The following is a 13,425-nucleotide window of genomic DNA, read 5'->3' as shown; positions in this document are numbered from 1 at the left end:
ATAGAAGATGGCACCGATAGTTGTACAGATTTTTGCAGGCTGAAGTTTTTTGGCAGAAAACTACAATGACAGGAGAAGCTGCATGTGACGCACATTTTCATTTCCATGCAGGAGTCAAAAGTGCAGGATCCCTGTCTTCTGTTACCTGCCAACGTTAGATATAGAGCGCAAACATGTTCGGAATCCAGCTTTTGAAATACAACCTGTTTTCTCTCAGACATTCCTGCCATGCATGCTTTTTTAGTGCAACTTAAAAAAAACCCTACTGTCTTCCCAAGAATTCCAGAGCAGCAAACATCTTCAAGGATTTAAATTTTATTATTATTATTATTAGGAAAAAAGCTGTCATTTTACAACTGCATTTGGCACACTACAACACCCCCCCACACACACCCCCGCCGCCATTCTCCTGCCCTAGCTTGTTTTCTTATTATTACAAGAAATTAAAATGGCAGAGAGGTGGGTAACTAAATTGTGCTACTCAACTCTCCATCACAGTGTACAGATTAAGAAATCTAGCATAGTTCGTTCACAGTTTAAAGTTCCAAAATGCTGGCTTTATCTCCGGAGGCAGAATGCCAACAAATAGCGACTTTTGAGATGGAAAGTCCTTCTCGCCATAGGGCAAAGGCCAAATACCCAAAACCCAGGGTAGGTCAATTCAGTTAGTTTGGTGTAGTGGGGGCAAGGGCAGGAAAGGTGCGGGGTGAGGCCATGAGGAGACATAGGAGTTGGCTGCACAGCAGCGTCCTCTACTGGTTTTAGGCAAAGGGTTTTATAAGAAGCAAGAGAAAAAGTGATTGTAACAATATGAAAGAAGTACTGGATTCGGCCTGCGGGGGTTGTGTTTCCTGGGATGAACCAGAAAGTGGTTGAGAGCAAGACCTACTGTTTCTGGCCTGAGGAGAGAGAGGCCACTGTCTGAGATAGCTCAGTGGAAAAGCTTTGTTTAAATAAAATTTAGGTTTGTTTGGAAGGCAGAATCTGTATGAGTCTGGGGTGCAGTACATCAACTTTGAAACAGTTATCAGGAACAGAACTGCCACAAAGACAAATATAACTGAGAAGGGGAATCACTTCCCATCAGACCTTGGCACTCTTAGGTTGTTGCCAGGGCCCCAGCAGCGCCCTCTGCTGATGGCTGCCCTGGCTCCAATTTTATTTTTACTTTTTGACTTGGTACTCTGAGCACTGCCAGGCACCTAGATCTAGCCACACTTTTAAGCTTCCCACAATGCACCTGACTGTAGTGTTGCTCTGGGGCATTGTGGGAAACAAAAATGGTGACTACTCAGTTACCCAATGCTACTCAGAGTGGGGCTCCACTGCCAGGTAAGCTTTCCAGGGCCCACTGAAAGGAGAAAGGGGCCCACATCAGAGAACATTTAACCCAAGGGACCCCCCCCCCCAAACCTGGAGCCACCCCTGCTGCCCATATCTATCAGTCTTCAGACCCCTTTCTGACATTACCTTTGCTGTATGGGAGCTGCAGCAGTGTGTTGTCCTCCCGTGCTGCTGCAAAAACATTAGAAGTTTCAGTCCACATGGGAGGCTATACAACAAAACTTCTTCCAACACAAGCATGGCCCTAGCTCCTGGGAGGGGATAGACCTGCATTGTAGACTCTGCCCACATTATGCAGGGCCTTTGATGTGACTAGAGCAGTGTGTGGAGGACAGATGTGGCAGCTGGATATACACCATGAAAGGATAAGCCCTGCTTATGTGGAAGAACTATGTTTTGCTGTGACAAGCTATCCCATGTCTTTCTCCTAAGGAGACATAACTCAGTCCCACATTATGGGTTAGATGTGGCAGTACTTCCATGTCCTGTAAACATAACGGAGTAAGCTACCTGTTGGTCTATACACTGGTCATGTCTTTAACTACCATCAGTAAAAGGAACCTAGGAAGCTTCCTTATTCTAGGTCAGACGGTTTGTCCATCTAAGCCAGGGATGGGCAACTTGTGGCCCTCCAGATGTTTTGGCCAACTGTCATCATTGATTATGCTGGGTATGGCTGGTGGGAGTTATAGGCCCAAACATCTGGAGGGCACGTGACAACCCCTGATCTAAGCCCTCTGTATGTGACCAGTTCAGGCCTCTGGGATGAGCAATCTGTCTTTTCCCTGACAGCCCAATGGGCAGGAAGGAAGAGGCAGAAAGAGAAAAGGGGTGAATCACCCCCTTTGGGCTTCAGACCTGCCCACCACCATCGTGCACCGCCTGACACATTATTCACAAGGGAATGTGGACCTTGACAGAGAGAACAGTGCCCTCTCCTGGACTAGAAGCAGCTACCCAGGGTGTCTTTGGCATGACCCTTTAATTAAAGCTACCAGGGATTGAACCCCGGGCCTTCTACATGCAATGCATGTGCTCTACCATACTGAGTTATGTTTCCACCCTGAGGCATACAGTCAGCCACCAGCCAACCAACCAACCCTCCAGGAAGACAGAAAGCGGCGTATTCCTGCTATTATGGATGAATCCAGAAGCAGATAAATTTGGATTTGTTTGGCAATTTCTAGAAACACTGGCTCAACATCAAAGGAGATGGAAGAATAATTATTTTTCCAGATTGGCTCAGGGAAAAGTCACAATGACCTAATTTGATCAGTCCTAAAAACACTCATTCCAAACCAGATGGTGGATTTTTTTGTAGTCCTTCCCCCCAGGTTCTGGGTTGCATCTACATTTACCCAGCATATCTAGATGTGCTCAAGTTTCAGAATTCATTCATACCACTGAATAAAAAATAAATCCATATATATAATTGTCTTGCCATTAATAGCCATCAGAAGGCAAATAATACCCCCCCAAAGTCCAGAAATGGGTTGCTGTGAAACAATACACCCAGAGGCACAACAAGAAAGGAACAAATGAGCAAATAAAATAGAACGCTATGGAGGAGGCATCTATCTTTCTGCTTCCACAGACAGGGGTGGGCAGGCCTCACATTTCTGAGATTTACTTTGTTTTTTACTGGAAACCCAAGGTCCATCAACTGGAGTTAGATGAAAAACAGTTGCTCAGGGCAGATACATGCCTAGGGGTTAGGAAATCTGTTTTGCTTTCTGTCACTTTTGGGTTTCCCTAACGCCTGCATTTTTGTACATAATTTCTTGATGCAGATTTTTATATGCAAATTTCCCTCATGCATACATTTTTGTATGCATTTTTAAGAAACAGAACTGCATTGCAAATCTGTGTTCATGGATTGATTTGGAAAGTGTGAATTTTGCCAATTCTCACTAAAATGAGAACTGACGAATACGCCTAGCAGAATTATAGAACAGGGTGCCTCTGAGCCCATGGCTCAGGCCAAAAATTGATTTTGGTATTGGAACCGAGTTCACATGAACACCCACTCTTTGTTCCCCCACCCCCACTCCATGTTTCTTCATTTCAGCAGTCTAATTAAAAAGGAGTGTGTAACCTTTTTGTTGTTGCTGGTGTTAGACAACTGGGAGTCAGAAACCCTGGCTGATCTACTGCATATCATGGAGAGATCTACCAGTAGAACTCAATCTACCTTCTGCCTGCCCCTGCTATAAAAACAGGATAGCTGTCTTTATGGCAGCAGAAATCCTGGTCCTAATACTTGTACACTCTCCAAACATCACAGCATAAAGACGTCAGACACTTCAGAAAATGAGCCCAATTTGACCGAATGTGGAGTCTCTAGAATTCAGCTTTGTTGCATAGATTTATGAGAATTTCACTTTTGCTTGCAAAACATGCAAGCATGCCCTGTTCGAAGTTCCACCAAATGTGAGCGCAAGTATGTGTCCACTGAAAATATTTGTGAATTGTTTAACCTGTGCTCCTGGAAATAAAGATGGGGGCAGGCTGACCTCTCCCATATTGGGATGCCACATCCCCATTAAAAATAATCTTAAATCCCCTCTGGACAGGGTTTACCTAAGTGACCCAGCCAGAGGAATGGAACAAGAGTAGGCCAGATTCTCTGTTTGACTAGAAGACTTCCAAGGTGGCAGTGGTGGTTGTTTTTTCAAAGCAAAACTGGATCAGAAGCAAAACATCAGTTCACCTCCTGTTCCTGATTCCCAGTTTGATTCCCAGTTAAATTCCCTACAGATGGAATCAGCCCCACTTTAGCCTATGGAGGAGAGTTGCACAAATTTGGGGGGGAAAGTGCGCAAATCTTCCATTGCTGCTCAGTTTGTGCAAGTTTCCTGTTTGCACAGAGTGACCCATGATCGCAAACGTGAACTGAGACTATGTTAAGAGAATCCTGGGGCTCTCGATCATCACTTGTTTGCCTGTCCTTAGACATAGATGATCAGGAAGTCAGCCAATTCATTATGGCATAGAAATAGGCCAAGCAAAAGCAATGGTAGTCTTGCTCATCCCAAGTCCCATCCTCTGAACCAGCCAAGCCAGATGCATTTGAATATATAATTGGATGAGCTTCTTTTTTTAAACCCTTGTGTCAGATGCTGTCTGTCAGTCTCAGAGGTGAACTGATGTTTTGCTTCTGATCCAGTTTTACTTCAGAAAAAAACCCTCCTCCTCTTCTTCCTCGGAAGTCTTCTATTCAGAACAGAGAATCTGACCTACTATTGTTCCATTCCTCTGACTGGGTCACTTAGGTAAGCCCTGTCTGAAGAATCCAGAGAGGAATTAAGATTATTTTTAATGGGAATATGGCATCCCTAACTGGGAGAGGACAGCCTGCCCCCATCTTTATTTCCAGGGGGAATGCATTTATACCCCTAAAGCAGGGGTGTGGAACACACAGCCTTAGCCAGCATAGTCAGTGGTGAGGGATGATGAGAGTTGCAATCTAATAACACTGGGAATGACCATAGCTCAGTAGCAGAGCACATGCTTTGCATTCCGGGAGTCCCGGGTTCAATACTTGGCATCCCCAGGCAGGGCTGGGAAAGCGGCTGCCTGAAACCCTAGAGAGCTGCTGCAGTCAGTGCCGACAATACTGGCTAAATGGACCAATGGTCTGAGTCAGTATAAGGCAGCTTCTGATGTTCCTAATATCTGGTGGGTCACACATTCCCCGTCCCTGCCCTAAAGCCTTATTACTGAATACTTGGCTTGAGGTTCTTCATCTGTCCCTTTCAGTTATTGCTTCTTCCACTCCCTTGGCCACCACCGATTTGTTCTCTAGGACTCACAACAGTGGCAAGGGCCTTAGATCCCACCTCCCCACCTACCATGGCTCTTTGAGACCGTGGATGTGAATATACATACAGAGCAACGTAAAGAAAACATGGCAGGCAGTACTGTTGTAGATGCAGGCTACAACAGGATGATATATAGGAGGGGCCGTGGCACAGTGGTAGAGCACATGTTTTACATGCAGAAGATCCCAGGTTCAATCCCCGCCATCTCCAGGTAAGGCTGGAAAATTTCCTGCCCGAAACCCTGGAGAGGCTCTGCCAGCCAGTGCTGGCGGTACTGGGCTAGATGGACCAATGGTTTGATTTCAGTATAAGGCAGCTTCTGATGTTCCTTTGGGAAAGGAATACATGGGCATAAGCTGGCCCATTTGACAAATCGGCCGCTTAACTTTCTCCTAGGAATCTGGGGGAGAGCTAGTAAAGATACGCATTCTCGTGGTGTTGTGTCATAGAATAGTAGGGTTGGAAGGGGCCTACAAGGCCATCGAGTCCAACCCCCGACTGAGTGGGTGGGTAAGTAAGTGTCTGTACTTAACCTGAGGAAAGATGAATTAAGCTGCTACAAGGAAAACAATGTGGCAAAGAATTTAGCAATTTCCAAAGAGGGATTAAGTATTAATATAAAAGTATATCAGTAATTGTCAGCTGATAATGCCAAACTCCACCTCCATCTGCCACCACTTTGTGACTGGCTCTGCCCCTGCACTACCATTTTGTGACTGGTGAACCTTGGTCATTTTCAGCTCTCTCAAGAGGACCCCTGGGCTAGAAAGTTTGACACAGACTTCCAAGACTGTGTCAGGATGATTTAGCCTTTTTTTTAAGTACCTGATTTAAAACCTTGCAACAGTCATTTTTATATCGTGTTGAGATTTGAATATCATGTTGCGGTGTTTTGGCCTCACAAACTATTTTAGCTTTAGAGGTGTGTTTTTTCCTCCCACTCCCCCTTTCTACCATGTTCATGGTTAATACACAAGCTGGAAGGAGCAATTGTTTTGTTTCTTAGCTGTAATCCTATACCTATTTACCTGGGAATAAGGTCAACTGAACACAATGGGACTTACTTCTGAGTAGGTATGTACAGAATTGCTTTGACAGATCATGTGAGAGAAAGAACCATTCCTTCAGAAACGAAGGCACACCAAATTGCTACAAGGCTAAGGTGACAGCAGCAGAACCACATGTCAAAATTGGATCATTACCAAATCTCTATAAAATGGGAAGGTGGGGGAGCAATTTAAAGTGCAGGAGGAGGGAGGTGCCATAGTCTGACATGGACATGTCGGGTAAAGTTGTCTCTCCAACACCCTGATCCAAAATATAAGAACATGGAAGTCATTAATTATCAGCAGCCTGGCTTATAGAATAATTATGCTTTCTATTCTGTTGTGGTTTTCTGATCCCTGGTTTTATGTTCAGCTTCAAAGTTATGGTCTCGTTAAGGTTTTTTCTGAAAACAGAGCATTTACCTTTCATTAAGTTTCTTACCTAACATCATCAAGAACTAGAGCATGAATTTAATACTTCCTGACCCCCAAATACTGATGTAGCCATTTATGGACCATTTTGTACAAAACTAAAGAGAAAGAGGGAGAGAACCCACCTTGGTGTGGATAACAGGATCTGGAAGTTGAAGGGGCAGAATGATTAAGATGAACCCAGTGTATATACTTGCCCATTAACCTCTGGTTGTGAGCCAGAAATGGATTGTACCCCTGGCCTAAGGTGGCTTTTACCTGCAGCACCTCTACAAATTTCTTCCTTAATTTTTTAAAAGAAAAGAATAAAGATGGAGTATAGAAAAAAGGAAAAAAGAGGGCAAAGAAGACAGGAAGAATGAATATGGAAAAAAGAGATTGCTGTGGTCATGGTTTTATGTTTGCATCGGAGGCCAGTTTAAGGAGAAGCTGATTTAAGCCTCACCTGTGAAAATAACCTGTACAGCACAATCTTGTGCACATAAATCAGACATAAATCCCACTGTGTTCAATGGGTTCCCTAGCAAGAGTGTTTAAGATGCAGCCTTAGTCACTTGCGCCTCACTTGCTGGTATTGTGCCTAGATTGTGCCTCACTTGCTGGTATTGCATTAAGTGGGCAAAGACATCCCAAGCCGAATTGAATCAGCTTTGTGATTGGTCAAACGGGTTCTGCTACAATACCTCTTCAAGTGGATCACAGGTATCACATCTGCTCTTTCCCCTTTAATCTATTACATAACAGTTACAAGTCGAGCATTATCATTTAATCATGCAACATGTCATAGGTTACAAAAGTGGCTAGATAACTGTGTATATTAAATAAATCTTGATCAGGGGAAAAAAACCCTAACCTCACAAAGTACAATTAGTGTCTGCAGTTTCAGCTCTATAGGTTTGTTTGCTTTACTTTGTCAGCCGCTGCCAAATTCACAACTGAAATATATCGCACCAAAAAGACATGGGCAGGGATAAGGTATATCATCACATTAATATCTGTGATTAAAAAAAGAAGATATGAGCTCCATGTGGTACATAAAGTGCTTCTAGAATCGGTGCAGTTAAAAATAAAGGGGGGGAAATCCTTATCATTTAGATACCATTAGCAAATGCATACAAACAGGAGATTGCATGGATCTGGTTTCCACAGCCTCCAGATCAAGCACAGCCAGGATTCATTCAAAATGCTTTCATTGCAAAGAGTAGAGAATTAGTAAAACAGTCACTATACAAAAGTAAGCAACGGGATTAAGCATTTCCCCCCCTATGACAATAATGCTAACCCCATCACCAAAAGAGCTATAATACATATAAATATTATTAAGGAATAGTGAGGCAATTTCTTTATTGAATGAGAGATTTGGCATGCTGTATTATGTTATGATCCTCCAGTAATTTGTATATAATCTGTTCATTTGTATAAAATACTATACACCCAAACTGCCAATTCTGTTTTCTCTCTGTGGTCTGTGAAAGTTCAATTCACATGATTAAAAGGCATTCGGTATTTTTTCAGATAATATTTCCAATCTGCAGAACATTTCTTACAAAAGGTTGCTCCTAGGATTCTGAATGATCAAGGGCATGAGGCTAAAAACAACAAAAAGGGACTTTTGATAATAAAATGGCACTGGCATAAAATCTAAATCAAAAGAAATAAGCTCATTTTCCCAGTATATGATTTGTTTTGTTTAATTGTAATGAAATAAAATCTGAAAATGTCTAAATCATTTTTAAAAAGTAAACATGAGCTGTAATACTATACCTGTAAAATGATTAATTCCATTCATTGTCATTAGAAAGTATGTAAAACATTTATTAAGGGCTTTTGCCTACAGAGGCACAACATAAATAGAACAAGTCCTGCTGAAATGTAGTCAGAGTACACATCAACCAGTTGGTAATTTGCCATGGAAAATTTCAGAAACACTATCCACAGGTGAGAGAAAGTTACTTCCAATTGTTGGATTTAGACATCTGCACTGTACAAGAGTTTGCTCCGTGAACCAACCACTGTGCAACTGTTCTGCCACTGTCTCTTGTAGAACATCTGTTGGGCCAATCGAAAAGTGCACGCAGAACTTGCTCCGTGAACAGAATCTTTGTTTTAACAATAATAACAAGAATAGTAACGATCAGGAATAGGTGCCATCTTAATCCACTCCTTCAAATCCTTGAGCATTTTCAACAGCCATAAGAAGCTTCTCTCGCAATTCTTCAAAAGATTCATACGGAGGTAAGTCAAGGCGATTAAAGCTGAAATGGAAGTGGAGAGAGGTGTCCTAGTCACCGAGCTGTATTAACGTCAGAGAGATATGCATTTTGTGACTTGTGGCCAGTGGTGGCTCCAGGTTTTTGAGTGTCCTCTGACAAGACACGCTCAATGGGCCCCCTCCGCCAGCGAGTCTACGTTCTCACAGTCATTGTCACCAGCTGCTATTGCTCCTCCTCTGTCTCTCTCTCTCTCATCATGGCTACCACTTGCTTGCTTGCCAGGCAGAGAGCCGGCGAGCATGTCGGCAGGGGCATCTCCTGCTCCTCCTTCTCATCACCACCCTTGTCTGGGCCAGAGTGAGAGGTGGGTGAACAAGCAGGTTGCAGTGGTGAAGAGGAGGAGGAAGTCCAGGGAGCTTGTATCAGTAGGCCCCTACTAGGGCATGTGCCCTTGGCAGTGACTAACCATGTCCATCTTTGATGCCAGCCCTGCTTTCGGCAATATTTGGCATGTTGAGTGCTGTTTTTAACAGGCATTTCAAAGGAGTCTGTCTGAGGGACAACAAATTGGCTATGTTCCTTGCTGAAACCTGCTGGGATTTTGCCAGACCTGGGGCTGACAGTAAGAATGCAATACATATGTTTTTAATTGCAGGGTGGGGTATGCAGTTGTGTGCTCATGCTGTGAGCAGCTTCATTTCAATGGGCTTTGTGCAAGAGAAAGTCCCAGTGCATTGTGTTATAACGCCATTTGTGCTTTCCAATATGCTTTTTAGTGATGCAGCAGCATAAAGAGCTTCTAAGAAAAAGCTGCAGCCCTTGAATAGTGTTTTCTCCTCTTCTCGCGTAGTGCATTGTTAATTCACAGACTTTCCACAAAGCTCTGGCTACCCATTTCCCAAGGGAAAGAATTAGAGGAGGGATCAGAAATGGATCACAGTGACCAAAAAGAACAAAAGGAGAGAAGCAGCCAATTCTTTGTGCCTAGTTAAATGTTCTGTCTTGATCTATCTATTTTTCAGAAAGGGTGTGTGTGTGTGTGTGTGTGTGGGTGGTGGAGGGTAATAAATTTGTCAAGAAGGAAAGGTAATATACAGGTAACGTGAGGGACTTCAGTTCGCTTTCCAGCCTTCTTCTTTTCAATATTCCATCTTCCTTTAAAGCAGACACATTAAAGCTCTATTTTTAAAGCTCTTTCGAGCTTGGCATCTCTCTTAGCATTCTTACTGGCCTGCTTTAAAAAAAAAAAAAAATGAAAGTATGTATCAATTTATTTCCTTCCCTGTTTCCTCCGGGACTATCTGCCACCGACTACAGTAAGACCTTATTTTAAGCCCTTGGTAGAATTGTTTAGTATCGATATGACTCTCATTATTATTAATTGTGTCTTGAAAAGTAACTTGAAAAGCATGACATAAAGATAGCCTGAAGACTTGCAGCCAAAAAACTGCAGGATTCGGAGGTGATTTGTTCCCCTGGCATCAGGTCAAAATAAGTTACCCACAATATGAAATGAGAGAGGTTTTTCCAGACTAGACTGCTATTTCAAATGTTTCAGTGTATCTGTAAGGTGAAAGAAGCTTCTGAAAAGAGAGAGCTTTTCTATATAACAGGTCAGGCCTGTGCTCTGCTAAATCCCCTTGCTTTGGGATTGGGAGCAGGCCTGGCTTCCTGGGAAAAAATCCCTAACTCACAAGGGTCAGGGACTAGGGAAAAGATTTACCGGCACCCACAGCTTCTAGTGTGGAATACGAACAATTCTGAAAATCACTGTACACAGTGCCAGCTCTAGGCTTTTGAGGGCCCTTGGGCAAGACACCCTCAATGGACCTCCTCCCTCAGTGAGTCTGCCTTCTCCACACCATCATCACCAGCTGCTCTTGCTCTTCCTCCTCCTCCTCATTGCTACCACTTGCTTGCTTGACAGGCTAAGAACTAGGGAGCAAGTAGGCAGGGGCATCCATTGCCCATCATTCTCGCCACCACCATTTTCTGTGAGGCAAGTGAACAAACAGATTGCAATGGTGAAGAGGAGGAGCAACTCCAGGGGGATCTTGTCAGTGGGCCGCTGCTGGGATGGGGGCCCTAAGCAGTTGCCCAACCATGCATACCCTTGATGTGGAAACTGCCTGCACACTTGCTGGCAGCACAAAAATAAGTAGAAAAGGGGTAAGATGGGGTTTACGGAAGCAACTGGGCCAAACTCTCTGCCCCTCCACACCTCACACAGGATAGCCTTAAATGTGATTTACACATAGTGTGATTACTGTGCGAATTCTGTCCCACTATGATTATTTTAAACCATAAATCAAAGACCTTTTTTTTACACAAGCATTTGGGCTCCTGTCTTATTGGTTTTGGTGTTTTTAGGTTAGTTTATTATTGTTGTATTTTAATTGTTTTAGTAAGGAAGTATGATTTTATGGTTGTTTTACTGATACTTGTTTCATTAATTTTGTGAGCTGCTCTGAGCTTGTTTGGGAGAAAGGGTGGGGTATAAGAATTTTAAATAAATAATAATAAAAAAACCAAATATTACCAACAAAAAAGTGGAACTGTCTCATTATAATAATTTAAACCTTTTCTAGCCAGCCATCTTTGGCATTACAGGCAGAATTTGTCAACTTGATGCTCATACTCTTACTATATAACTTGCATGGCACTGCCTGGTATTTCAAATTAGTCTTGGCAAGTCCGACTCAAATGAACCTTGGATTCTATAGCATTCTTAATGTCATGACCCTTCTCATATTTGCATTTTGCATTCATTAACACACAAGCCTGACGTATGAAAGTTAATGTAGAAACCTAACATAGGGGAGGGGGGAAACCCATCACATTCAGCCGAAAGCAGCTTCCTCAGACTTGACTTGGATATGATCAGATTTAATATCCATATATAATGTAATGCTTGCAGTTTCTAACTTACCATGTGTGAGCTCTGGGTAACTTATCAGGGCTTCCCCATTGCTCTATTGTAAACAGCTGAGGACCATTTGAACCTGGATCAGAAGTAGAAACATGTGAATGGAACAGATGCATGTCAGATATTACTGGGAAACATTACAACTAATTACTCCATCAGTGACCCTGTCTGTAAAGTGTGGCCTCTGGGAGGGTGTGAGCTGTTGCTAGATATGGTTGCACCCTTTCCATGAGCAAAATGTGTGTGCGTGCTCTGACTGGGAAAGGAAGAGCAACCAGGGGTGCAAACTGCAGGCTAGCTGAGCTCAGGCCCTGACTCCGTACATGCCACAACACTGAGCTGGAGCAGGAGCTGGTCAAATCATGAGTACTTTGAGCCAGAGAAAACAAGCCCTGGGCTAGACTCCTCTGGGGAACCAGTCCTCTGTCTGCCAGGGTCAGGGCAAGACACATCCTGCAAGACGCAACACACAGCACACAGGCTCCGTGTGGCCCCCATGGCTTGAAGTGCAACCTCCACTGGCCCTGAATTTCCCACAGCAGTGGCAAAACAACTGACTTGCTGCTGAATTTCAGCAGTAAACCATGACAGTGGCCTAAAAAGGCCAAATTTAGCTTTAAACAGCCAATGGAGCATTTCCTGGGGATGATCAATGGGCAGGAAAAAGATTAAGCACCCCCTGCTGCTCACTGATTCTCCCCCCCCAAATCACAAAAATTATAAGGCACAAAAAGGGTTATGAGGCAACCTGGGTTTGCCTCCTTATGTGTAGCTCTGCCCTGAGGCTTTGCTTCCTCTGAGATCCCCTTAACAAGTTTCCCTTAAGGAGGTGCCCTGTGACAAAAAAACTGGTCTGCATCCTTAACCCCATGCATACTAAGTAGAAAGTTAGCTCACACTAAAATGTGGCTCTTGTGTTTGTGACCAAAGCAATCTTTCCATAGGTCTGTACTTAGGGGTGAGGGGTGGGGTGGGTGATACATCCCTTCAATTTTTTAAAGAATGCATGTTTCCAGAGCATCCTGTCCAAAGTTATTGGAAAAACCATCGCAAAGCATCTCAATCACCTGTACAGATTAACTCACCGTAAAGTTCAGCAAATCCATTCATAGGCACTCGTGATGTCCCAGTTACAAACTGCAGCAGTCGGATACGTTTCTCAGCATCCATCAGTAGAACAGCCTATAAACCAGACAGTTATGGAAGCTTATGAATGCATTAAAGATGTGTCTCTCACACCCACAGGCTCAGCCAGAAACTTCATTTTACATCAGGGTTTTAGAACTGAAATTGCAATCTGGAAACAGGCAGAGGTCTCCTCAAGAACTCTCATATACATAAAAAAAAATAATCAGAGATCAATGTTTGTTTTAAAAAACAGAATCAGGAAGAAGGCAGTGAGGAGAAAAGCTCAGAGTTTACACTGAGAATTACAGTGTTACCTTCCAGAACCACTGAATGACAGGATGGTTTGGACAATATCCATTCTTGTAGATCGCATGTTGTCTCCAGTCGTTGACATCAACATCACCAAGACCACACATTAGCAACTGTGAATAAATGAACATTTTTTGAGGGATTGTCATCCACTGGTACACTACGAGGATGTGGTGTTTTCTCAAATTCTGCCATCCCAAGTTTCC

General features: G+C 43.3%; 1 protein-coding gene across 15 annotated transcripts in view; it reads right to left on the bottom strand.

The window, feature by feature from the left end:
- Positions 1-7,349: 7,349 nt before the first annotated feature.
- The window catches only part of NEDD4L (NEDD4 like E3 ubiquitin protein ligase), a 325,991-nt gene continuing 319,915 nt past the window's right edge, over positions 7,350-13,425 (bottom strand). For all 15 annotated transcript variants that reach the window (XM_084832979.1, XM_084832988.1, XM_084832980.1 and 12 more), the window contains 4 exons: positions 13,225-13,332; positions 12,868-12,964; positions 11,786-11,858; positions 7,350-8,898 (listed from right to left, as the gene is read on the bottom strand). In XM_084832979.1, coding sequence (XP_084689105.1) covers positions 8,796-8,898; positions 11,786-11,858; positions 12,868-12,964; positions 13,225-13,332 — 381 coding nt within the window. In that variant the 3' untranslated portion in view covers positions 7,350-8,795. The remainder of the gene's footprint in view (positions 8,899-11,785; positions 11,859-12,867; positions 12,965-13,224; positions 13,333-13,425) is intronic.

The sequence above is a fragment of the Heloderma suspectum genome, chromosome 2 (assembly GCF_057233095.1).
Source record: "Heloderma suspectum isolate Gila_16-S chromosome 2, 16-S_ref, whole genome shotgun sequence".
NCBI classification, from domain to species: domain Eukaryota; kingdom Metazoa; phylum Chordata; class Lepidosauria; order Squamata; family Helodermatidae; genus Heloderma; species Heloderma suspectum.
This window is presented reverse-complemented; position numbering and strand designations above follow the sequence as displayed.